Raw genomic sequence first — 27,117 nt, 5'->3', positions numbered from 1 at the left:
TGTGTACATACATATATCCTTCCTCCTCCTCCCACTCCTCCACCCCAACAGCTCACCCTTACAACCCCTTACGCGCACTTGCAATGGAAACCCTTTATAACCTCACCCTCCCATTCGTCACTCTCCCTCCCTCTCCTAGTGCTCGAACCTCATCCTCCCCGACAGCGTGCATATTGGAGTCTGTGAAACACAGCCGCCGCCGCACCACCCCCTTGCGCCGCTCCCCGCGTGCGGTTGCTCCCGCACCACCGCAGACTTTTAACCCCCTTCTGGGCGTCGCCCCGTACGCACAAGCGAGTGATGTGGATGTGTGTGAGCGTACGCAGCCGAGGTTTTTTTTCGCCTCGCTTAAATTATGTCCCGCCACCGTTCGCATCATCCCTCTCTTTCATAATCCCTTCAATGCCTTCCTCCTCCTCCTCCCGCGCTCGTTTTTTCTGCTCCGCGCGGCAGCGCCACCTATACGCCGAGGGCTTTGGTTTTGTCGAGCTAGCGCATTAAAGCGCACGTCGTCATCGTCTGGTGCGATCGCGCGGGCCGTCAATTTCCCGCTCGTAGAGTAGGACCGACCCGTTAGGTTGTGGGATACCATGACCGAAAATCCATTTTCAGGCAATCAGAATTTGCGTGTTCCCTTTAAGAGGACACATCATTCCCTCTCTACTGACTTTTTTGTGACGTAATTCTCGCTAACTATTACGCCACCATCATGAATAGTGTACAGAATAGACCCATGATACTTCCATGTGTCTCAAATTTGAAAATTTAATCTCAATAATTTCTCAGATATATTTTTTATATTTGAGATATAAATAAACGTCGACTACGGTCTACTTTATATCCTCTGAATATTTCAAGAGGACAACCTACTTTTTAGCTAGCAATACGTCACGAAAAACGACAAAATACCACCGTTTGTCAGATGGGAAGGATACTTTTTCCACATTGTTTGTTAGCTTTTACGCAGCCGAAGTGCCATGATCGCTTATAAAAATATAATCTTCATTTTTCGAAATAGAAATTATGAGTACAGGCCTTCATGTTTTCTCATCAGCAACGAATGACTATGTACATGATACTATGGCGGTGCGAGACTCGTAAATAAGTTGTTTGGAGTTTTACAATGGAATGAATTCCAGTCTTCATGTTGTCTCTGAATATATACACTTAATAATTCCATAAATTCCAATAATTTTCTGCCATCGTGTTAACCGAGATGGATTTTCAGAGCTTTATCGGTAGGTCATTGCCATAACTTGCATTCCCCTCATTTTACGATTGTCATTCCATCGCAGCTAGGTGTGCATTTACTGTTTGAAAATCTTCGTACTTGAGCTGCGCAATTACGCAATGGAAGACCTTCAAACCAATTTTTTAAAGGTTTCCGTATATTTTAAAGAGTGATTTGAGCGATTATATCATCTCCTAGGAATTTAGGCATTTATTTTTTTATCAAATGCCTTACTGATATTCATTGATTGTAAGCTGAAAGCCTTTTGTGATGTACGCGATACAAAGTGGGTGTTTATCGCCAAAATATTGTCCCACTATAAACTTCAAAATATCCCACCTGTGAATATTTGATAGCAAAAGGATATTTTACATAAGCATTTAGCACCCACGGTTTTTCAAACTGTATATAGGTGTGTCTCAGCCATATTTTGTATTCGTTATTGTACTACGTATTATGTAACTTTCACTTTAGCTAGAAAATCTTTGCATTTGTAAATGCGATATAACCTTGGTCATGTTTATTAGGACGGAGTTAAGAATCACTGTTTATAATGCAGTTTACTGAAGACAAAGTTTGTCATTGAAGTGCAATCTTTCGCATTTATCCATAGATATTCATAACAAAAGCACATATGGAATTTTTCAAGTAAATCTTTCCGCAGACAACCCTCCAGCCGCCTTAAAACCTACGTGCGTGCAGGAGCAGGTAGTTCTTTTGTGGAGGGGGTGCTTTGAATGGTGCGTCGCGAGTGGATACGATGAGCGATGTTGACTCGCCCGGCGCAATTATTTGACCATGGTACGTTTTTGTTCGGAGGCAAAAGCATTTACGCCGTGCTTTCCCCGGCGCGAGGCGAATCCCCTCCCGTTCATGCACTCTGCGCTCCGAATTAAGCTCCTTCTATTATTCTAAGCGCGTGCAAAATGTATATTGGACTCCCCGCGTCCGTGCAAAATTAGACGGTAATTACGGGCACAATCACGATTTTCCGTTTTACTTTCGATAGATACGTATTGAGTTGTGTCGTGGTGCGGTTAAGGAAATGCGGCCCGCGGCGATAGTTCTTGTAGCTAGTTTTACTTTTCTGGCAACATTACGACTACTATTTGGCGCTACAATGTTTGAAACTCGATAAGATTCTCGGTAATTTCGTCAATAGAGCCGTAAATGACTCCAAATCTCCAAATAATATTATCAAAACTTAGCCAGCTTGGTCCAGTGAATACTCAGTTTTGAAAATCTCATCGCTTACTACTAGGATTTATGTCCATATCAGTAAGTAGTTCCTAAGTTAGGAAGTACATTATTATATTATCGTACGGAACCGCTTAAGGTGGAAATGTTCAGAACTAGTGTAAAAAGTTAATGACGTAGATAATATGCCTCTTTTCGTCGCTACGTTCTTTTCAAAAATTTGTTTTTTTTTCGATAGAGCTGCTCACTTTCCTGTTTATTTTGGGGTCGTTTTTCCAGGTGAATGGAGGGCTAGGCTACAAAGCGGAAGATTCCATGCTCAAAATCAAACATCTGCGGAAACCCCTTGCTCAAGTCTCCCAAGGATCCTTTGCGATAAACCACAAGTGACCTTGCCAGCTCGCCAAGCAATCATCAATGTTTGCTTTCCACACGGTAATAGCAATAGCATGGCATTCACCCTATCTTTGCTTATAAAACCGGTCTTTGGGCTAAACTTGCGATAATTCCGTATTTTTTTTTTACAAATTATGGGTAGTACATATGAGAGTATTTCACAGTAACCTACCACTTTCAGCCGTTTACTGAAGAGTAACAAATTCAAACCGGTGAATAATTACTTCCGTAAAATATATTATATATTAGCACTAATTTTCGAATGTCTGTAACTTTCCTCGCTTTATCTATCTTATTGCTAAATTACTATCTTAACAGCAAGGAAAGTAAAAAATTACTAATCAACAAGAAGGATGTAATTGAAAGGCGAGGGTAAAGCTTATCTTAGAATAAGACAAAGGCGTGTGAATGTCACATTTTCAGAATATGGGGGCAAGTTCATTTTTTCCTCGGCCACCTCACATTTCGAGGATCTTTGTATTGGTGGTCACCCGGGAATGAACCCGGCATCCTTCCATGGGCAGCCCATCGCTCTACCCACTGGGCCACAACGCTCTCCTTACAGTGCTGAAACCACTGTATGAGTTTATAAATCATTCACCATCACTCGCACGGGTGGTTGAAGAATTGGCACTGACGCGATCTCGAGACAGCCGATCCATGCGAATACGAAGTTATGAATCATTGGATGGCGAAAAGAGTTGCGGGAGGATAAACTTGATCAACGTCAATCCCCGAGCAAACCCGGGAATGGAATATTTTCGACCGTCTCTCTCTCTTTCCATCTCTGACGCTTGCACTGTAGCTGTGGAAACTGCCCCTCAACTGTCTCAACAGCGACTTTCCCCCCTCATCTCCGGCCCCCTCCTCCTCCACCCACCTGCTCCCACACAATTCCATCCGAGGTCGGCATATTCCGGAAATCGCTCCGTGCGGCCGCCGGTGGGCGGAAGCCCAGGGCCCAGGGTCTCCGCTCCCATCATTCCCCCCTCTCCTTCCTTTCCCCCTCCCCCAACTCACTCACTCTCCCTTTTTCGCGCCACCTTCTCGGGAAAGGAGGAATAGGAAGTAAAAAATGACGGGGCGTGCAAAATGAAAACAAGTGCGTCACTGCCGAGGCGGGAATCGACCCGCTCCCTCAGGCCAAGCGACGTTGCTGCCCTACCCCTCGATTCCCTCCACACCCCCATTCTCTCTTCCTCTCTACATCTTATCCCCCTCCTCATCCTATCCCTCTCCTTTTATTTCTTCCCGTCATTCTTTTTTCCCTTCCTTAGTTTCTCCCATTCTCTCCCTCTCCCCGTTTCTCTCTCTTTAAATCTTTTGGGACGGTGGCAGGTTAAGGAATCAAGGATTAAGATGGTGAGCTACTGTTTCCATAAAAATCCCGTGAAATTTTTAAAATGGCAATCATTTACGCGTACAATACTGTTAACGTTACTTAAAATCAATTTGCCTTATTTGATAAATAATCATGTGTAATTTACATATTTAGTATTATGCTATTAATGAACTATTGTACCCTAATTTATTTCACCCGACCGACACGTATGTATCATTCAGAAGAGACTACATTTTTCAATGGCTCTGATTTTAAGGGTTAATGCCACTTTTTAACCGCAGATGGAGTGCAATTTTAAAAAACTGTTTTGAAGTTCTTAACGTCAATTCATTCAAGCCTTTAACGTTAATTTCTATCGAAAGTTTTAGTATCACAAATTCAAAAAAATTCAACGATTTTACATTTTGTGATGCACTTCAAATGCTTTAATTTTTTTAATAAAATCCTTCAGTTTCAATGAGCACATTCAGTTTACTTCGGATCGAAGCAGTGTTCCGGCCTCTCACCCCTCAAACATCGAACATAATTCGTTCCTGTCAGTGAGTCAGAATAGTAAGGAAACAGCCATGTGCTGACTTCATATCCCATGTTTATTTTTACTTTTCCTTGATTATATAGAAGATTTTTCCCTACAAAAGTATGCATCATTTCCGCTCGACCAGTTTGATTATGAATTTCTCGTGTTGCTTCACTTGTTTAAATATTACGCCATTTTATTGACATACTCAGTCTATTTATTAGTCCCTTGTGAGCAGTTTCCTGAAGCTCAGATGTGAAATAATATTCCTGGCCAAATTTTCAAATCTGATGCCCGGCCTAAGCTGAAAAAAACTTTCTTTTGTACACCCTAAAAATGTCAATGTGATAGCATAAATGACAAAATATGACTGCCCGAGCAAGAAGTGATGCGTATTATTAAGCATCATTTTACTTTTTCGAAAATATAAACCAATTTTTTTGCTTTGAAAAATATTTTTTTTTCATATTTCGTTTCAAAGGATACAGTTCTTTGTCTATTTTGTACTCCAAGGAGATGTAGTTAGGGAGAATAGTTTAATAGAATTTAACGCCTGTGCCTTAAGGCAGCTATACACAGTGAATGATCATGCGAATGATCATGCTGAATGATCACGTGATCATTCACAGGATCATACGAGCAAAGTAGAACATGTTCTAATTTTCACTGAATGATCATGCGCATGAAGGTTTATTCGCTAATTGTTCCGTTATACCCGGTGAATGATCATGCGCATGATTATGCTGAATGATCATGCGAATGAAATCATTCGCCGTATATAGCTGCCTTTAAAGAAGACTTTTTTAATCTAATTAATCTCTCGCTTTTAATTGATCTTTGTAATGTAACTTGATAAATTTATGAAACAGATGAAGACTATGAAAAGTCACAGCAATTGAGATCGGAGGCCAGCACTTTATCTACCGTACCAATCTGATCCCATGAGTACCGGATGACATTATACAAGTGCCCCTGTCTTTCATGCAAAAATCCTCACATTTGCCATGGAAATCCTTTACTTCCACTTATGCTTCTCATGTTCTCGCCACCGCATGCGTCCCGCCGCGGAGGCGACAGAGCTCTACGAGGCGTGAGTGACTGGGCCAGGCCTGAGGGGGAGGGGGGAGTGTCAGATCCCGTGCGCCCGCATTCCCGTGAATAATGCCCCTGCCCTCGAGTGGCCCGGGCTCGTTATTCTCTTTTTCTTTCTGTTTCCCCGCCGCCGCAGCACGACCGGGGAGCAATGCCGCGGCGAAAACGGAGGAGGAAATATCTTTTCCGGCAGAAGTCGTATCCGCCCTCCTCGGATTTCGTTGTCTTACGACTGTGCGGGGGAATAAACACCAGATACGAATTTCCCCAGCGAAACTCGCGGCATATTTTGTTACCAGAACCAAAGATCGAGGAGGAGCATATAGATGTGACTAGCTGATGGTGATGTTGTTTTTTAATTAAAATTATATCATTTTAAATAAAGTTTTTTAAGTCTCCTGAGTGCAAACCGCTTATGGGTGATACGATAATAACTATGCAAATTAGATTAGTACGAGGTAGTTGAAAGTGTTAAAAAAATGATATTGTAGGTGTAACGACAAGAACATAACTTTTTAAACGATTTTTGATTTTGTGTGGAAAAATTGATATAACTATCGGTGAGGCATCGTCTTCTTTCACCACTGTGGAAGATAAACAATGTGGAGCTCTGTGTCACATAGAAATACGTCCACATATTGCGTACCACTCATGTGATCTATGTGAGCTCTTAGTCAACGAACCGAATCAAACATTTCTCCGTACGTTAGTTACAAATTTTAAGGAAACTTCATGATATCTTTCGCGCATATTTTATGCATCTCTGTATACCTTATGGACGATACGTGAGAGATAGTGAATAATCCACCGAGAAGAAAACATCGTTCGCATTGATTGACATGGAATCAGTATCTCACAGATTCAATTTTAGTGTTCTTTCTAGTTAAGGTTACCTTGGTTTATTCTTTCTCGGCATATTTTAGTGGCTGTTGGCTTTATGTGAGTGTAACTTCCCCCGTTTAGTTTTCGTACATAGTGTGCACTTACGTGTGACTCTGAAAATGTTTGAAGGAGTCACACAATTTGTAGCTCAGAGGTAAAAGTTAGTTTTTTAGGAATGATATTACCCCATCGTCAATTTAATCTTTTACTACAAAGCTAATGCAGGGTCTTAGCTTCTTTTCATTACTTTCATCCATCCATCTGTATCCAATGTGGTTTTTATCCACCTATACAACTTTCAATAACCTAATCCTCTTCTATGCCTTTCATTCATCTTCTCCTCGGTTTTTCTCTCCATAGCTCCTCCTCGTTTTCCTTCAACAATTTTTAAGCAATTCTTTCCCAGACCATTTTTTTAACAGAAAATCTTTTATGTCATACGGAAAAACCAGGCCTCCGAACCATGGGCTGATATCGATCCCGTGCTTATTTTGCTGTTTGATGAAAATCTTAATTAAAAATTTCCGAACATTTTGATCAAAGCCCGTGGGTTGATTTGGAGAGCTTTTTGTAAACCCTTATTTGTAAAAAGAAATAAAGCTCTTTGATTGATCATTTCTCCCTTTATTCCAGGGTGCTGAACGCAATATGGCTCCCGACCTGTGTTCCCGTTCCGTTTGTACCACCTTATTACTGTATGCGGCCATTTTAGCAGGGGTCTGTTTTCAAACAGGTAAGAAAAGAGTTTCAAATTAAAAATTTTCACATACGAGTGCTATCTCTTATTTGCAGCACCTTATTTTTGAAATCTTGATGTCGAAGAGACGACATGGGATGAGATTTATCATCATTTCTATTCCCATAATGACACACATCAAAGACCGAAAACGTGCAGAGTTGATAATTAATTAATAGAGAATTTGTAATGATGTTACTAATAATTATAAGTTATTTAGTTACTTATCAAAGATAATTTTAAAGGGCAAGAGTATTACGACAGTGATAATGGGATGCCTTTTTATCCTATAATCAAGTGACTTTTTTGTAAATTATTTGTGTGTAGAAGAATTCAGCTCCGGTGCCAGCCGGATAAGTAGCCAGAAATTATGCTTTGGGGGATCCTTGGGTGGGACGCGGGTTGCCGACACTAATATTTTGTTGTCAATTCGCACTTATTGGAAAACCATACATGTCATTAAATTAGAAATGAACGAACTATGTATATGGTTTGATATGTTATTTTTTATAATGCTGATAGTTGAATTAAACTTTGTTATTGACAGACATAATGAAATGTAACTAAATCGAATGGTGGAGGGGCAGGGGTGGTATGGGCTAGTGGTCTTCTCAGCAGATGTATCACGGGTAGACCCCGCAACCGGGAGCGGAGCGAAATATTTCGGAGGAGCGGAGCTTAAGCCCCGAAAGCCTGACTAAGTGCGTGGCGCCAGCATTTATCACAACCATAAATTCACACATTCCTTGTCTATGGAAGTGATTTTTATCACGTTTTTCAAGCTTATAAATTTTTTTCAAATTCTGGATGCTCATGCTTAATAAACGGAAGCAACTAAAAACATAGAGTTGAAGCGCCTTGATTACAGTACTTTCAACAAATTAAAACATGTCCCTTTAAATTAAGTCAATTGCTGGAAGCCCAAGTAAAACTTGGGCGTGAAACTGTTAGTCACGTGACTGAATATTCGTGCCCACGGTTCCTTTCACTTTTAAGACAAAGGTATTATTCTTCGTCACCTTTTGTTTTTACAGATTATTGCTCATTCTTTTAATAATCGCGTGTTTTGGGAAGTTATCTTATAAGGTTTTTCTCCCCCTATCCGTTAACTCATGAATAATCCATCGCGGCGGTATCCATCGCGTTTTTTTGTTTTAAAATCATGAGAAGCCGGTTGAATGAGGAAGATTTATTTTTCGTCGAAACTTGTCTTTCTCTTCCTTGAACCAAATTCTTGTCATAAATATATAGTCTGTGTGAACCATCCCGTTGTAGTTTGGGTGATCTCGTTGACCCTTAATAGCTATGTGTCCTCTTCTATAAGTTATTTTACATTAGTGAAAACGGTCTCATTTTCCAGGTCTTCCTCACTGTCTGTGATGTCCTTGGACTCTATTTCGCCAAACTTCCATTCGGCTTCCTCAGGTCCACTGTAGTGTGCCGCCGTGCCGTAGTCATAAAAAAATTGGCGATCGTTAAGAATTTTCAGGATTTTCGAAACTTGCATGCTGACGAGGGTTATTTACTCTGCATAAATGGCTTCAATCGTAGTAGTAAAACTATTTTTTGATATTTTAAACATTACTAATTGAGCTCTGAAATAAGAGTTTTAATAATTTATTTCGTTCTTCGTACGTTTTTTTAAATTTCATTCATACCTTTCGTCAGTCCTGAAGATTCACCAATAAAAGAGGATATCATATCAGTCTTTACTACACACTAGGCATCCTGTAATTTCTTAATTCGCGTCAGGGCTGTGAAAATTAAAATAAATAGGTTACAATCACTTTAGAGACTTCTTTCCTTTCCAATATCAGCGGTGAATTATACTGGCTTCTTCTGCACATACATATTTATTTTACAAAATTATATCATACCGGAATAGATCAATGAGTCTAACGACTCAGCCGTTACTATTTTTAGTTTTTAAATAATGGAGGGATTAGTAAAATCTGGAATTATTTTAATACTTCAATTATGATTTAATTACCTATTAATAGACCAATACTTACACGCAGCTGAAGACTAATATGAAGTAAACTGAGTCTGAAAAATCCAGCAGTAAAGCCGTGTTCTACTGCCCCTATTTTAATGCTAAACATAATCGTGGAATCAGAAAACGTGTCTTTTTTTATCAATCGGAAATCGATTTGTTCCTTGAATTTAAAAATCTAGATGCTATAAAAATAATACAAGAAGATGCAAAAAAATCAAAAATTCCTTATCTCCATACTACCTTAGCAAAACATAAGGGAAACTTAAACTAATGTAAGCATGATATGTGGGCATTGAAAGTTGCATTGTTATGCTATTTGTGATGTATGGCTTGTTTCCAATCAAAATTTGCAAAAGCGGGGTATCTGTAATAGGGAAAGTTAAATTCTCATTTAGACAAATCGGATCATGCCTAGAGATAAAACAAGCACTTTTGGATAACAGGGATTAGCGGTGTTGATTACTTAGAACTGAAACGGTAGGTCATATTACTATGATCCGGAGCAGTAATCAAATCCACAGACTAGGCTTATTAGCCCAGGGTATGTATTTCCCATGGAGGACCCGAAAAACCGCGCGGGAGAAAAGTGTTAATGTTAATAAAGTTGAAAATTCTAAATGTCACATTATGAGTTGCCACTTGATTTCATTTTTGGAATGGTAAGGCAGATGTGTCTACATGTTAGGATAAAAAGTTTTTGCTTATTCTGAGATGGAGTAGTTGATAAAAGTTAATCAAAAATTTCTTAAACATTTAAATATAACAATAAAATGAAAGGTCATCTGATGAATATTTTTACGTATTTCGTGTCTTACGCAAAGTCCTAGCTTCAAAATGAGGTATACATCATGGCGGTGCCGTAGCTACCGAGGGGTTTTCCCTGTTACAACCCTCCGCCCCACCCCCCTCCGGAGCCTTTGACGTTTTTACTTCATCCAATTTATATAATTTAATTTAATAAATACTCGTACAAAACTTCTGTTTCTGAGCCCAAATAAAATCACGTCTCCAGCATCAAAATTTTCGATTCCCCTTTGGCCTGGGGTATTTTCCATACAACCCGGAAGGGCCCCGAAATATCCAGTGAACGCTTTCCCCCCATTTCAAATCCTGGCTAAACCGCTGAATCATGGCTCTACAACTATTTGGTGATGTAAGAAATATAATTATATGAGTCAAGGCATTATTTTTTGCGAAAACGCTAAAAAAATTGAAATGCTCATGTAACGCAAATTTTTTTCGCAAAACGGTCTCGAGCTTAAGTTTGTGGTGAATATATATCCATGCAGAAAATTTCATGCAAATCTGAGACCCTAAAGCACAAGTGTTTGTTGAATTTATACGGTATGACTATGACCCATAAGAACTTATAACCTACGACGAACTTCTAGGCGCGCAGTGATGCCACCAACTACCTCGACGGCGACCCCTGCCCAAGGAGGTGCCGGGTAAAAAGCATGTGGGCGCCAAAATCGACACTTCTTGCAGCCACTACGCTACGATGGAATTTCACTTTTTGTTTTTTTTATAGAACTCGAGTTCACAGCTTTGCATTCTCTAATGAGAGTGTCACTTTTAAATCAGCTTCTATCTTCTATCTAGTAAAAATTGTGGTAACATCATGGCATAGATTCAGTTGAATAGGAGTGGGTATGTGGGAAGGGTCAAGGGCGGTTTGGGAACCTTTGTGTTTGTTTGAGAGTGATGGGGTGTAATCCAAAAGGGGAGTCAGGTATTCATTATTTGTGGATGTGGAGTATAAAATATTTTGAAAACGTATTAATAAAGAAAAGTATTAGTAAAAACAACGTATTATCTCAGATTGGCTTCTAGCAGCCGGCTTCAAGATATAGGCGTCGCATGTGTACCATATTAGTTGCGTGGCGGTAGATCAAGGTGTAAGTTAATTTTCCTCGAATCGTAATCGCAATGCTTATCTCCTGCCACTTAGGTGACGCCGAGGTGGAGTGCTACGTGTGCAGCTTCAATCCTTACGAGGTGGTGCCGGCGAGCGGAGGAGAGGGTGCGGAGAACGGGACGTCGGCGGAGGAGCCGGAGTGGTGGCAGTTGAGCAACGACACTTGCTCCTGGGAGAAGTTCGACCCGTCGAGGACCCGCACGGCCGGATGCGACCGAGGATGTGAGATCGTCAAGATGACCGACGGAAACGGTGGGTAAGCCCCTGCGTCGTCAGCGGCAACGATACCTTTCCACAGGGGCGGCGGATTCAGCATCAAATTTGGTGGGGGTGTCATGACCTGGGTTCGGGGATTATGGAATACATGGATATTATGGAATATATGGATAGGAAGAGAGGGGCGTTCTTCCGTGTAAATTTTTTGAAATACCCATTTTTACGCATTTTGGAGCCTTAAATCTCATTTTTATTCTCAAGAACTGATGAAATTGAACATTTTTTGAATTTTAAGGCTCCAAATTTATTAAAATAATAAATATTAAAAACGTTTCATAAAATTTTGGTGCGATCATGACCCCTGTAACTCCCATTAAATCCGCCTCTGTTTCCACGCTGCATTTTCTCTCCATCATTTAGGGGTCTATTTCGCTTGCAAAGATGGTTTATCGCATGCTAGTTGGCTGGGGTAAACAGTCGTTAATAAACCACTATTTTCAAAATACTGCATGAAACAAGTTACTTTGTAAGTGGTCACTTATACGAGCGTAAAGTTATTTTGACCACTGATGATATTTTCCATGAAACTCATTTGTCTGAGACAGGACTCGAACCCGAACATCCCAATTGGCGGTCAGGTATGCTACCTATGTTTGGTGGCACAACTGCTAATGTGCCTGGCCGGCAAATGGTAATCTCGGCTGAGACAAATGATTTTTTCACGGCGAATTTCAACCTCGATAAAAACGACTATTTTTCTCGGTTCGTGAGAGTAAATAGGTTCTGAGAAGAGGAAAAGAATCGATAGATGATCTCGATTAGATATATTCGGGACTGAAATAACCTGGTGTGGAGCCGAGAAGACTTCCTGACTATTATTCAACAGGAAAAATTAAAATCGTATATTGGGGAAGTTGACGCTGTTAAACTTTGAACGCTGTAGGAATCAATGTGTATGGCTATATTTCATGCTTTAACGCTGTTTTTACTTCAGAAGCTAAATATGTAGCTTCGGTCTACTCTTTTTCAAACTGTAATCCATGAGGAAGCAATCGTATGCCAAAATTTCCTCACAAATAAATAAAGATGAAGACGAAAATGTAACCATTTCTATTTCGCCACCGAAATTTCTTTTGTTTTTTTTCCATTTTGACATCACGTATTGTATTGGCATTCTTGGCACACTTATGTTCTAATAACTGTAGCGTGATATCTTTTTGAGCTTCTGTCAGATCATTCATCTTCGACAAGTTGGCCCATTTTACGCAATCTCGGCTGGCCCTCAGCACATTATACGAGGTTGTGTTTCTTTGATCTTCTAGTTAGATTCTTTACAAAAATTACGCATAAATTGAGATAAACTGATAAATTTCCATTCAAATTGATTTTTTAAATGAGGATTTTTGGGTTTATATTGAACAGAATCATAATTATCTCTGGTGCTTTTTTTTTAATTCCTACGCCTTATATTCCGAGCAGGGGCGCAGCTAGGAATTAAGGCTGGGGGGGGTTTAGGTGCAACTAATACCGGGGTGTGTGGGGGTATGGAATACCCACCAGGATAAGCGGTAGATGCGAGATCAATAAATTGCGGAATTTTAAGGGAAATGATTCAAAATAGTGAGTTTTACGGCTTTCTGAGGGATATTTTATTGATCCTTACGCTATTCAGTTAGTGATATTAATCCGATTAAGTAAAATATATTAAACTTAAAAATTTCTCTGAGCTCTGGGGGGTGGGGGTTTATCCCCCAAACTCCCCCTCGCTGCGCCACTGATTCCGAGGTCATTGCTAGATTCAAACTTTATCGCAGCTGATGTTATAGTATAATGCTAAACGTCGCTATGATCCTTTCATTATCAAGTGTATACTACATACTGTATATGTAAAACCTAACATTGATATTTATATTCATGACGCTCCAGGTAAAACCTGAAGTACCTACTTGAGGGGATACTGTTGACATTTTGTGATCTATTGTCCCGTGTGGTAGTTAAGTGAAGATTTAAACGTTTTTCATGTTTGAAAGCGATCTTAGTTGAAATTAGAGGAACCTCCGGTTTTTTTTATTAATTTTAATTTCATCACAGTCAACTAATAGTATATGTGTATAAGGTCAAGCAACGTCAACGAAGCTTCTCAACTCCTAACATGAAACGGGTATGATACATGGATCAAGAAGTTCCCTAGGTAACGCATCTAACATTACAATAACCGAAGGCAGTAGCATAATTCGGGTGGAGCCAAAATTTTCTACCCTTTTATTTTGCTACCCCGAAATTGCGTGTTATAATTGGTCAAATTTCTATTGTGAAAAGAAATGTTTTCGATTCTTTCCTATCGGAATGTCATTGCGAAAACTCTTTAAAATTAATAATTTTCACCATCCATTAATACCGTAGCAAGCCGTAGGTCAAGGAGTTAAGAGTCCAACAAATTTTTTGTAGGTTTAATCATAGGTGTACCCCCTCCAAATGAGCCGCCCGAAATGCATTACCCCTTCAAGTAAACCCCGTGAAAATATTTATGGCCACGGCCCTGACTTTTATAATTTAAAAGATCCGTGGGTAGGACCCTTTGTACTTCGGAGTTTGGTACCTTAATAATCCACTGTTAGTTCTTGCCTCATCATCACTGATCCTAAGATTGGTTTTACGCCGCTCAATTCATTTTATATCTCAGCTAATCTTTTAACACCGAAGTATTTCTTCTCTTTCGTATCCCTCTTTACTTGTTCCATAAATTTCATTCAAGGTCTTCCTTTTCCGGTCTTGCCTTCTACATTTCCCTCGACGATTGTCTTCACCATGCCATCATGCCCCAAGATATGGTCTATAAGGTTGTTCTGTCTTCTCATCAAGGTTTTCCTGAGGCTTCTCTTTTCTCCTAGGTATACCCTGTACCCCCTCCTAATTAACCGCCTTAAATGCATTCCCCCTACAAGTAAACCATATATTCATTCTAATTTCATCACAGCCAACTGATATTAGATGTATCTGAGGTCATTTAACGTCAATATAGCTTCTAGTTCCTATCCGAGTTTTGAACTCATGAGTTACTGATCGAGGGGGAAGCCTCACCGCCTAGCTCGTTCATGCATGCTCGACGTCCCGCCAGCGATGGTGTTTTCCATTTACGCACTCTCCACCGAGGCTGTCTGGAGGAGAACAACGACGTTAGGGAAAAAAATACGCTTCTTGTTTACAAATACCTCGCGAGATCGTTAGCAGAAGCGGCGTCGCTCGTGAGAAAGCGGCGATTCGTGTACTCTCGGCGGTATAATTTGCGAGGAAAGTTGAGCAGCGGCATTAATTCGGCAAAAATTTGGCGGTATGCCGTTGAACTTCGATAAATCGTGCGTCATCCTCTGGTGGAATGCTTGGTGCAAGGGGACTGCATATAGAAGGCTCCATTCCTTACCATAAGAGGTTGATTTCTGTTGTCACATCGGTCGCAATTAAATTTATTCTCAAAAATGTCTGCTGGGCAATGATGAGTGCTCCTCGATCCACTTTTTTCAAATATTTTGCGGTATATTATTTGAAGTTGCGAGTAATAACATTGAAAAATTATTACTTTGATAAATTCTATCTTCAAGAATGCAAATTTTTGCTAACAGCCCCCATTTTAGCTTATTTCCCCGTAAAATCTTAATCGCTTTGTCCGTCAGCGACTCGAGTGGCGAACTTTGCAATCCCATTTAAATGCGCGTTGGGTGGAAATACATCAGGAGGCTAACTTTAAGAACCTTTATTATAGTTTTCGTAGTTTGATGAGAGAAAGGATTCATGTACGCGACATTTCTAGTCTTCGACAGCTTTACAGGCCTCTTACTTGTCTGGATTAGAAATCCTAGATCGCGCTTGGTCATTCATGAAAGCGCGGAATGAAATTGATGCTTCTTGCTAAATCATAGTATGCGGTATATATTGCGCCGAAGCTACTCTTTTATTTAAAAATAGCTAATGGAAAGATTGAACTTTTTTTCGTTTCATACACCTCCAGTGAGTAGGTTTTCTCTTTTCTTTTACATTCTACTTTTTAATCATTTTTTTTAGCCTTTGAAAATTTGGCACTCATTAAGGAGAGCCGATTTCTCAAAATGAACGGAAGGAGGTGGTATTGGTAATCAGATTTTTTATTTGATATTCAGATTTTTTTGTGCCTAGGTACTTAAAGTACAGTATTAGCACCCAAGTTTGTAATTTAAATCATTGATTTTTTATGAAAATAGGTAAAACTGGCTGATTTCATTTGATTAATTTTTATAAAAAAACAACACTACCCGAGTTTCAATACTTCTTATAATCTTCAGGTGATACCACTGATTTCTTTTACCTTTTGTAGGTTCCCAAATGTTCGGAGAAATTAGCCATAAAAATTTTCTGTCTTTTAATGAAATTTATTCGAATATTAAATTTTCACGTATACTTAGCTGAAGCTAATAAAAGGAGTAGTATTATTTGGGAGGAGGCGACCGACAGCTTAGGTCACTTGCACCATGAGGGAAGGGTATGGAAGGAAGGGTGGAGAGAAACTCGGCGTCGGAATTGGCCTGCTCTTAACGAAAGGCACCAAGGGGACCGTGGCTTAACGTCCCATCCGACGGACGGAGAGTTGCGCTTTAAAAGTCCTCCATACAACATTCAAGCAGGGATCGGGCAGTCTTTGAAAATTCTCTGCCTCCTGGATTTGAACCCGAGCCCGCTGGGTGGAAATCCAACACTTTGGCCACCATACCACCCCAATCCCCGCTAAAGAATGGACTTTTTAAAATATGTTAAATATGATTTTCTTTTCAATCAATATAGGTGACCGGAATATCAGAGTGACCTTACTGAAATAACTCAAAAATGTTTTTATTAACGCATTAATGCCCATTGGCAACCTCAGTTGCCAAAATTTTTGCTCGTTTCTGTTAATTCCTTTCTACCCCAATATTCGTCATAAACTACCAATTATTTTTTTCTGCTCTCTACTCTCTCCTTTATCTAGCAAGATCGGCATTTTACCCTGCCGTCAAACCTAACCGCATCTATGAGGGAGAGTCTGTGAAGGGCACACAAGCGGTCATTCCCGAGCTTGACATTAAAGTGATCACTCGTGCCTCTCGTGATATATTCTTCATATTTCTGAATGTTGTTGTGGTATGTGCATTCGTAACATACTTTTAATGCCACTGTGAAAAAGTTTTGTTGTTCGTGTACTGTTCTTATGATTTATAAACTGTGGAACTTTGCTGGCAATTTAAGTTGCCAACAAAAAAACATTGTTCCACTTGCATAATATTTTTTAAATTATTTTTCCCGAAATAAGGTACCTATGGAGAGAATCATTCTAAATTTTGATGTTGAAGTTGAAGTTGTAACAAAAAATTTCTCCGGGCATTAATGGGTTGAGGCTGTCATTTTATCCGAGGTATTCATTCTTAAGTTTCACTTACTATTCTAATCCGACGTTGGCTGCTTAAGGTTTTCGTCGTGTGAGTATGCGGGTTGCCTACATTTATAGGATGTTTATCTCTCAGATCTCATTCCGATTCACTAGGTCAATCAGATCCATTAAATTGTTGGTGCCATTACCGCTCAGTTGGACTGAAGCCATTTAAATTTCGTCCTTATAATGTAGACCTTAGGGAAACTAGTTTAATTGGGATTTTCATCCTATATTTTTATTTTTTATAGCGATAGCGTGATATGAACATTATTAAATTACTCTGACTCCAATTAAAATGTGGTTCTTACACTCTTAACATCTCTGCATCTGTCAACGACCGAGTGTCGCTCTCATACAGAAACATGCTTCATATGTAGAATCTAATTAATTGTTTTCTTACTTCGATGCTTATCAGTACTAGTCAGTACAACGACATTCATTGCACTACTGACATAATAAACTCTACTTTAACGGCTGTAGAACTGCGATGTGGAAGGCTAGAAGAAACCACCACATTATCATCTCGAGGAGTTGCAGTTAATTCACTCATTATGTTTTATCATGGTTAAAAGTTTTTAGAGAGAGATATACGTATATACATTTAAAGGAATAATTTTTAGAATTTTATACATGACATATAAATATATTTTATCATGTGCAATGATTACGATAGAAGAAATATATTTTTCATGTCAGACCCCGAATTTGAATTTGTTATTGCGTTTTTAGTAATTTAGAGGACTAAAATTCCCTCGTAATAAAATTTGCAAAGCCCTGCTTAATATTGCTGTTACTTTTTCCCAGTATTTTATTGCTCTCTAGACAATTTCAGTCTTAATTTTTAGTGTTTCTTAGATAATTTCCTAAATTCACAGTACAAGTTAAGACTATCCATAATATCCTAAAGGCAAATATTAATTCAATTTTTCACTCGTGTTCAGCATTTAGTTTTTCAGCTCCCTATATTCATTCCCTATTTATTCTCTCAAGGACTAATTTCTTTTGTTTTCATCGCCGTGCAGGGGAGCTGGAAATGTTCTATCGAAACTGCCTCACCCGACCAGACGTGACATACAGCTTCAAGAAGACTCAGAACCGCCTAAACGAAGAAGAAGTCTACACCTGCAACTCGCGACTCTGTAACGGTTGCGACTCTCTCACACTACCCTCCAAGGCAGTTTGGACCATCCTATTAATCGCATCACTGTTCCACAGCAGGACGCGGTCTTAACCCTCGCGAGTGATCAGAGTGGAAAAGGTACGCTCCAGTAAAAATTAAGTAAAGTGGCTCCCATCTTCAAATGGAGATGGTGATTAGGTTTCCAAACGTTTGACAAGTTCTTTATCTTGTAGTTAATTGGTTGCAAATAGTAGTCAAGCACCTAAGGAGTGCAAATTTTGTCACCTTCAAGCTGAAGAATCTGTTTGCGAAATGGAAATTTTCTGTAGCGTGCGAATGTTGCATTATCATCTACTGAATGGAAAGAGATTTTTCTGGTGATATGATTATATCTAACAAGCTTGCATGAATTTCAAAATTCCCTTTTCGTACCCTCACTCCATTTAGCATTTATATCCTCCTAAGCCTGCCTTTTTTAGCCTTTCATAGCTATAGGCTGCCAATTCACTATTTTATTTTATAAATCATAATATCGTTCTCAAAATATCCTTTCATTCCTACGATTTCCCGGATTTTCCGTTTTTTTCCCCGTCGCCCTATATTTTTTTCAAAACTTCATTTTCAAATTCTCCCGATCCCTTACCTTATCCGTCCTGTTGAGTTTAAAATCTGTCATCGTCCGTGAAGCGTAAATATCGGGGACTCATTATCTTAAAGAGCTAATACAAAACTTAAAGTAATAAAATTATTCAATGCAAACGGTATCGTAAGTATCTTCATAAGATAACGCTTCGTTTTTTACGAAGTGTTCATGTCTAATCAGAACACCTTGGTTTATATATGAGATAAAGTAAATCATTAAGAACAACATGTGTGCTTTGATTATTTTTCATTTGGACTTTGAGTCTGCATTCGATCTCCGAATTTCTATTTGATACTTAATGCGGCCATCTAGCTGAAAAATTTGAAGACCCCCTTTTATCGAGTATAAGCTCCTTTTTATCCTAGTGATTATGTATCACGCATAACAATAGTGAAGAAGTTGCCGAGGTGTGCTGACTGTTGGCATCATTCCAACTCCCTGTCCATGACTCACTTAATAGTTAATTCTTTAAGGCGTTAAAATTTTCTTTTGAAACAATTTTACCATTTGGTATTAGACAGGGGACACTAAATACAGTCTTAAATAGGCTGAATGTGAGAAGTGATGGGTGCGTGAATTGATACTTTTGAGGGTACTTTGGCATGACCCCCACTTTTAAGGAACTCCAATGCCGCCATGAAAAATGCCGTTTTTCAAGGAGGGGTGGAAGAAATAGAATATTGCCTCATTTCCCTAAACATCTCTGTGCATATTTATCCTTCTTCTTCTTAAAGCAGGCAATGCATTTTCAGGAAAAGGTAATATGGGTGGTAAATAATGTAGCTAATGAGATTGAATTTATCAAAATTTTTTGTGGGGGGCATGTCAGTGCATCTGATACCTTGGTTTAATGATGTAAATTTTACATGTGTTTTTAATTAAAATTGAGTTTCATGTAACTCTTTCCCATCCCCATTCTCTCTTTTTAACCCTTGCACTGTGGGAGTTCACGATTTTACCTGCCAGCCAGTGCAGAATAGGCCCCCTGTGCAGGAGATACCCTCTGCCACGAGGGCTGGTCTGGTATAATTAAGCCCCTTGGCGACCCTTATGGTCAGAGAAAGTGCCCAAGTGCAAGATATCCAGTTAGCAATAAAAATTTTGGGTAAATGCCACAATCAATGTACAAAACATATAAAAACATTCCGCCACTCTAAGGATCAAGGTTAATTTTTTCACTTTGACCGAGAGTGAAATATTCCAAAACAGAATAATTGAAATATAAATATATAATGAAATTTTTTTCTTTGTTTTTCAGTTACCTGTTCTATGTCCTTGCCAACCACTTCCGATACATTAAGCAATGTGGTTTACAAATCAACGGCTGCATTGTGATGAAATTCGTCCCTCAAATGTAGTGGCATTGCCTCGCAGGTGGTATAATGGCATGTACATGTGAATGCATAGTTTTTCATGTAATTTGTATGCATGAGGAATTCTATATGGAAACTATTTCTCCTTGGACTGATGCATCGTTCATGCATTACTGAATGCCACATCTTGGCAACTGATGGAGTTCAGTCTCCAAAGCAATCGGGTGCTATCAAGCATGTCCGCAAACGTGAAGCTTATGAGAAAGATAGTTTGAAATTAATTAATTTCATAAAATGTGGTGAGAATAATTCTCAATTTCAATCACTCATAGTCTGATGGAAGGGCTTGAGTTAATCATCAAAAGTGTACGTACATCTTGAAAGGTATTGCTGGAGCTTCACGGACATTGTGGTGACATACCTACCTGCTTGCTTTTAATGACCAATGTGTTCAATTTAGGAAGAAGATATCATCAATACAAGACAGTTTTCATATTTCATATCTATTTATAATTATCATTTATTATTTATCACTTATTTGTTCCCAAGATCTTCAGTGGAAATACCTACATTTTGTGTCTGTAATTTAATTACATATCTGTTAGAATGTGGTGGAACATTGTATCATGCCTTTGAATATTAAATGCATTGGTGCCTATTTTTATAAATAAGATTTTCCATTGCAATGAGTGTAGATATTATTTAACAATCAAGCAGAATTATGCAGATAAGCGTAGTCTCCAGCCAATAGCTTCTGATAAATGGAGAAGCTGTGAAGCACTGCCCAAATTTGTAAAATTATTTTTGAATGATACATATTACTTATTAAAAAGTAGTCAGTTTAAGGAAATATAATTGTAAACAATTTCATAGGAAATAATTTAATTTTCAGCAGTTTATTTCTGAAAGGCTAGCTACTGTGTATTTTAAGGGATTGACTTGGTTGCGCCTCTGTTTTTGTGTTCCTTGGACACATCATCTCTTAATTTCTTAGTATATGTACCGATTTATCTGTTATTGGCATTTCCAATTCACTTTTAAGCATCTTAATACATATGAGCATTGGGTATAATAAAATATTATGTACACAGTCTTTTGAAGCTGTACCTAAAATATAATTAAACGTAATAGGCACTATGCCATAAATATATTTTCCCACCTTTGACTCTGCTTCACTGTAAATTAAGGTCAATACATATTATTAAAGGGATGATGAATGCAGGCTTACTGGGATGCTTATAAAAAAATGAGCAAATAAAAGTGTTACATTTCGCTACAAATATATTTATTTATGTATTACAAAATTTGAGTGGCAATGAAAATATGAATAATTCATTTTGAAGCACATTACTCCATCTTAAATTTCTTTTCATAAATTTGAGTTCAAATTGTTTATGAGAAAAAACTTTCTTTCACTTAAAAGATCTTCAATAACAATGGATTGACTATTGGTGAATATCTAAAAGCCACTTGTCAAAGCATACACATTATTTGTGTGGGGTATTGTATACCACCAAGGCACCAGGGAATGTAGTGAACCACCCTTCCTCCCAAAACAATGACCTTACTTTATTGCTGCTTCACATGAGGTCACATTGTGACACTTTTAAGTAACATATCTGCAATGCCACTGTAAGTGATTTTGTGATAAAAAAGCCACATAGAGTGAAATTTCCATGGCATATTTGTAGTGTGTATATTCTATTATCAGTTGCACCAAGTATATACTGCAGAAGTATCACTGGATGGGGTTTTGTTATTCCAAAATCCTGAGCAGAGGCAATGCAGATGTGCCACACCTTCGCCTTACATGGTGGGATTCTTAAAATTTTTCAAAAAGCTTCATCAAATATTGTATTCTACTTTTCTCTTCATCATGGCATCAATGCCAAACTTCCTGCTGAGCAATATCATAACAAAATATCTAGTGCTGTATGAGTTGTTTAAATTGATTCAGTATTTTTTAAATCTCTGGCGATGATGTGGGCATTCATTGAGTTTTCAAGAATGATATATCAATTCTAGTCATGAGTTTTATTTCTTGTAAAATGCTCCTCCTTCTTACGATAACCATCAAAATATGTATGGTAAATCCATATGCTTTCATATTTCTTTTTTTAAAAATGATATATTTTAATTTTGACGTTCAGGTGTGTCCAAAGACTAAGAGGCTTGGATTGAGTGTGGATGTGGAGTTAGTACATTAATACTCTTAGATTGGTATTGAGGATGCAGGACATTTTTTCTTTCTTATTTATGATAAATAAAGACACGAGTAGTTTTATTTATTGATATACAAATGAAATGGTGTTATTTCATTGCATATTTTTATTCATTTGTTGGAAAGGTATGTTTGGATGATAAAATGACGTGAAAGTTTTGGCAAGTCATTCTAGGTTGATAATGATAGTTTATGGTGTGAGAAATGTGGTTTGCTTAATTTTTAGTGCAGTTTAAACCAACTTGTACTGTCACTACAGAACAGGATTCAAACTTTTTGCCACACTTCAGTTGATAGTAGATAATTCATTTGAAAATTCATAGTACGACTTTTATAGAATGGGGACCATATTTCCCAGCAATATAATGAAAATTGCTTCTCATTGTTGACTAAGGAGGCATACTCGATATCTTTCTGGTTTTTTTGTATAGCATTGTAAATCAAGAATACAATCATTTATTTGATGCAAGAAATGTGATACCTTTGCATTTTACATTTCCTAATGTCTTCTAATGCTTCTAAGTAAATGTTTGATGTATCTGTGATTATGAAACTACAATAATATAATTTTTTGATTACCAAAGGATAACTTGAGCATTACTTTCTCAGCATTGAGTATTTTGCTTTTAGGTCATAGAAAAACCCTGTGTAATAGATTTGATAATTTTCCTGAATTATACTAATGCTGCTGAAAAGCTGGTCAAGACGACAGGGAAAGGATGGTGAAATCCTCAGGGCTTGGGCTTAGGGAGGCGATTGGGTGAGCAGGAAACTCTCCATGATCATGTCAGAACTATTTCCATGGGCCCAGAGCGGGAGTGCTTTTCTACAAATGAAAAAGTGCTATTTATTTCTTCTTGATGATTTTTCTGTCTTATTTGACACATTGGATGTGGAATACAGCCTTTAAACTTCTCTAAACACAGGTACAACATTTGCATAATAAGCTTTTGTGTTTCCAGCCGGTCGAGAGAGTTCAATTTTTCCCGACATTTCAAAGTACGCCACTTAAGGGAATGATGCTGATGCTATGGCATTGTCTTGTATTTAAACCACTTTCTTTGACCATATGTCTTCAGATTTGCTGGAATTTGCTGCAAGAAAAAGAAGTGGGCTCACCAAAGATTTAAGCAAATTAGAAGACACCTGGACAAAGAATGTAGTGTAAATACTGGACAATCCCAAGCATCATTCCCTGAAGACGAGGAACATGACTTACCTGGAAATAATGGACATAATGAACTCTCACACCCAGTTAGAAACCTAATGGCACTTTATTCAGTTAATGCATTGGGAACCCAGTGAGAAATGGGTGGTGGAATCCACGTGGAACCCACGTGGAGAATTAACGTGGATACCACGTGTTTTTGGTCGTGGAATCAACGTGAAACCCACGTGGAAATTTGGTGGAAAAATTAAAACAGCAGTTGGTGCTGTCCTAAAACCATTAAAACCTCAACCACTCTATATCTAAACCTTCTATATATGTGTCTACGATTTTTCATGTGCTCTCATGGCTGCCTTTCCATGAATTATATAAAAATAGAATGTGCGATACATTTTCACATAACTAGCGTGGTTTCAGGATGATAAATGACGCAATGTCACCAGAGAGTTAAGTTCCACAAATTAGAAACTCTGTTTAACATTTTATGATAATCACCACAAATCCACTTGAAATCAACGTGGATTCCACGTGGGTCCAACCACTCAATATCCACCACCACCAAATATCCACCACTCAACGTGGATTCCACGTGGGTTCCACGTGGATTCCACCACCCATTTCTCACTGGGAAAGCACCTGATCTTCATTGGACATTCATTCTTTGGAGAGTTGCCGAGGGTGTTGTCAAAACATAGCCATCAGCTGAGGCTTAGGCATAAGTCATTGAGTGCTTCCTCCTGAAGCACATTGTAATCCAGAGAGCACAAAGTAAATGAGTTATCTGTTTCTTATGGTTTTCTTATGGCAAAAATTGATAAGCAGCTTATCGTAAGCTAAGGGGCGTATATACAGCAAGGGTGAGATTTTAAGGAAGAATAGGTAAGGAATGCTGTCAGATATCCTCAGACTACGTTAGTCGCTTTGGTTGGATCGCCAAAGGCGGCTGAACAGCGTACTACATATGCTACGCTGCTCAACCCGACATGAATTTAAAGCCTACCGGTGAAATTCAGCAAGTCTTTATAAGAGCTTAACAACTGATAACAGATTTTCCCATAAATAAATAAAAAATTAACAACAGCAAGCGACTGGCTGGTGAAGGTACTAAGCATAATAGAAGTACTTTATCCTTGTGGGAGAAAGAAAAAGAAATAACATCAGGGAGAACTGAACGTATAACCTACGGATCCGCAGCTCAATACACTAACTATTACACCACGGCATCTGATCAGTGTGAAAGGCATAGTCACCATTTTAAAATGTAATTATAGGGAAAAACTTAGCTGCTATGTGCATGAAACAAACTGAAATTATTCAAGGTCCATACAATCTAACATTTATCAATTATAATTTATGGTCTGATAACCCAATGAATACAATATATATATCAGAGATTCCTTCAGGCATTTTTATATCATTCTATGCCGCTATCCTTGTGAAATTATGTGTTTTTCTTATGACCGTCATTTCGCCATCATTCCATAAATGTGAATGATTTTCAAATTATGGCCGTATGATGTTATTTCTACTCATACTATAAATGTGCCAAGAATGGAAAAATTGTTCTTATACATAAATCCCTTAATGAATACTCTAAAACGATGGAATAAAAACAACATCTACTGAAAACTAACTGAAAAGTGCTGAAAGTTTGGCATCCATTTTGTCATTACTCTGGTTTTTTGTTAGTGTGGCCATAAGAAATTCATAACAAATCTTACTTGATAAGCACATTCCTTATTTCTTCCTTTCACCTTATCTCAATGACTTATAATGTGCTAGCTGGGAATTTATTTTTTCCATCTCCACACCTTCCCAAAATATTGGCAATTAGTGTATTAACTTTTGGGATCACTAGATGCATCAATTCCTATTTAATATTTGTTTGATTGAATCAATTTTTTTGTGTTAAATAAAAACATACTCAGAGTTCTAAAATCTATGTGTGTGATTATTTACAATGATCCTCTCAAGGTATACTCCACAGATTTTGATGAAACTTAGTTAGGTGAAATTTCCATTGAGGCCTAAGGCAAGTTCTCTATATGCTGCTGTGTATGCACCCATGTCTCTCCCATCTCTCTAAAGGTGCAAAGCTGCAGAAGAGGTGTACTACACACAATGCCCCTTCGTCTCCTTGTTCATAGACCCCCTGCGACATCACATTACATATTTATGGACTCCTTGAAATGCTTCCTACATCTCTGAGATAACTTAATACATTTGATGGTTTGAGGCATTACTGAGTGGAACTTACTCATGATGAATAAAAAATTACAGTCACCCCCCAGTCACAGTCTACAGTCACCCCCCACTCGCTCTTGCTATATGTAAGGTATTTAAGGATGTTGAACCACTGTACTTGTCACTTGAGAATGACGCGGAGTGTCGAAACCATGGTCGTGTAATTATAAATATATTCTGTGGAAAAAAAAAGTTTAAATTTTTTATTCAACTTAATACATAATCTAGTGTGGTACATGTGGGAACACTGCACCACAAAGTATGATCAAATACACTAATTTTGTGATGGCTTAATGTGGTGTAACATTACGAAGGTTAATCTTGATATTTGTTGATCATGAAGCATTTTGATGAGGTATTTGCAGTTCGAATGGATGTTTTATCTTTCAGCTAAAGGTAACATACCTGCTTGGGAAACTGAGGAAAATATCCTGAAAATTGAGCCCTTTCTTGATACCTGCTTCCTCGGGCCCAACTTCTTGTCCTCGGATGAACTCCTTCTTTACAGCAGCAGATTAAGAGATATCTGGGGGAGGGTGGTGCCCTCTACCCAAAATTTCTAGAAAAATAGAAAAGATTGTAATTGACAAGCATAGGCTCTCTCACGAAAGTTTTTATTTCATCAGCATTTAAGAATTCAACCTTTATTTAATGCCTGGTATACTTGTAAATGCAGAAGGTAAAAGCTCCAATCAATGCCTGGCATGCCTGTACAGGCACACCAATACTATAGGGTTGAAGAATAATCCAGCAGTGAAGTCCAACCACTGGGTATAAATCTGGTGGCTTAAGGTTAAATGATTAAGTTTCAAAATAAGCGATGAATATTAACAGCCTCTTGTTAATGCATATCAAACCTAAGATGCAATAAAAGTTAAAGGTATTAAATTACACCAAGGCACCATGGAAAGTGGTAAACCACTCCCCCCCCCCTAAAGAATAATTAATCCGCCTCTGCTTTTCTGTGGAGAACAGTTGGCAGCAGCAGATACAGAAAAAACTCAAGGGTGGGAGGCACAAAATATATCTTGAATTGTCTTTACTTTTATCGTAATAAAAATAATGATCAAGTCACAGGCAGAGTACAAGAAATTTTTAATTAAAGTGACTATGCACATGTAGAGGACAATGGCATATTATGATATAAAAAAGTTACTATTGTGGTTTTGCAATGTTCGGCAATACGGGTAGACCCACAAGGGGAGGGGGGGGGGGGGGCGTGCAGCCCATCTGTATCCACCACTGACAGTCGGCAATCTTTTATCTCACCCAATAAAGCTTCCTAGCTTTTATAGGGATGAAATTCCATTGACATGAACTGACCTTTCTTCAGTTATAACTTTTTGAGCAAATCTTTATTCAATTTTGCTCTAAAGTGTATTATAATATTATACCCTTATACCAATTGTGGATATATCTCAATGGATTTCTTTGGTATCACATACATA

General features: G+C 38.4%; 1 protein-coding gene across 1 annotated transcript in view; it reads left to right on the top strand.

Moving 5' to 3' along the window:
• Positions 1–21,676, top strand: part of LOC124170849 — a 166,228-nt gene extending 144,552 nt beyond the window's left edge. Inside the window, exons 2-5 of the mRNA XM_046549851.1 lie at positions 7,291–7,390; positions 11,341–11,559; positions 17,983–18,218; positions 19,982–21,676. Coding sequence (XP_046405807.1) covers positions 7,306–7,390; positions 11,341–11,559; positions 17,983–18,191 — 513 coding nt within the window. The 5' untranslated portion in view covers positions 7,291–7,305 and the 3' untranslated portion in view covers positions 18,192–18,218; positions 19,982–21,676. The remainder of the gene's footprint in view (positions 1–7,290; positions 7,391–11,340; positions 11,560–17,982; positions 18,219–19,981) is intronic.
• The last annotated feature ends 5,441 nt before the right edge of the window (positions 21,677–27,117 follow it).

The sequence above is a fragment of the Ischnura elegans genome, chromosome 1, assembly GCF_921293095.1.
Source record: "Ischnura elegans chromosome 1, ioIscEleg1.1, whole genome shotgun sequence".
NCBI classification, from domain to species: Eukaryota; Metazoa; Arthropoda; class Insecta; order Odonata; family Coenagrionidae; genus Ischnura; species Ischnura elegans.
This window is presented reverse-complemented; position numbering and strand designations above follow the sequence as displayed.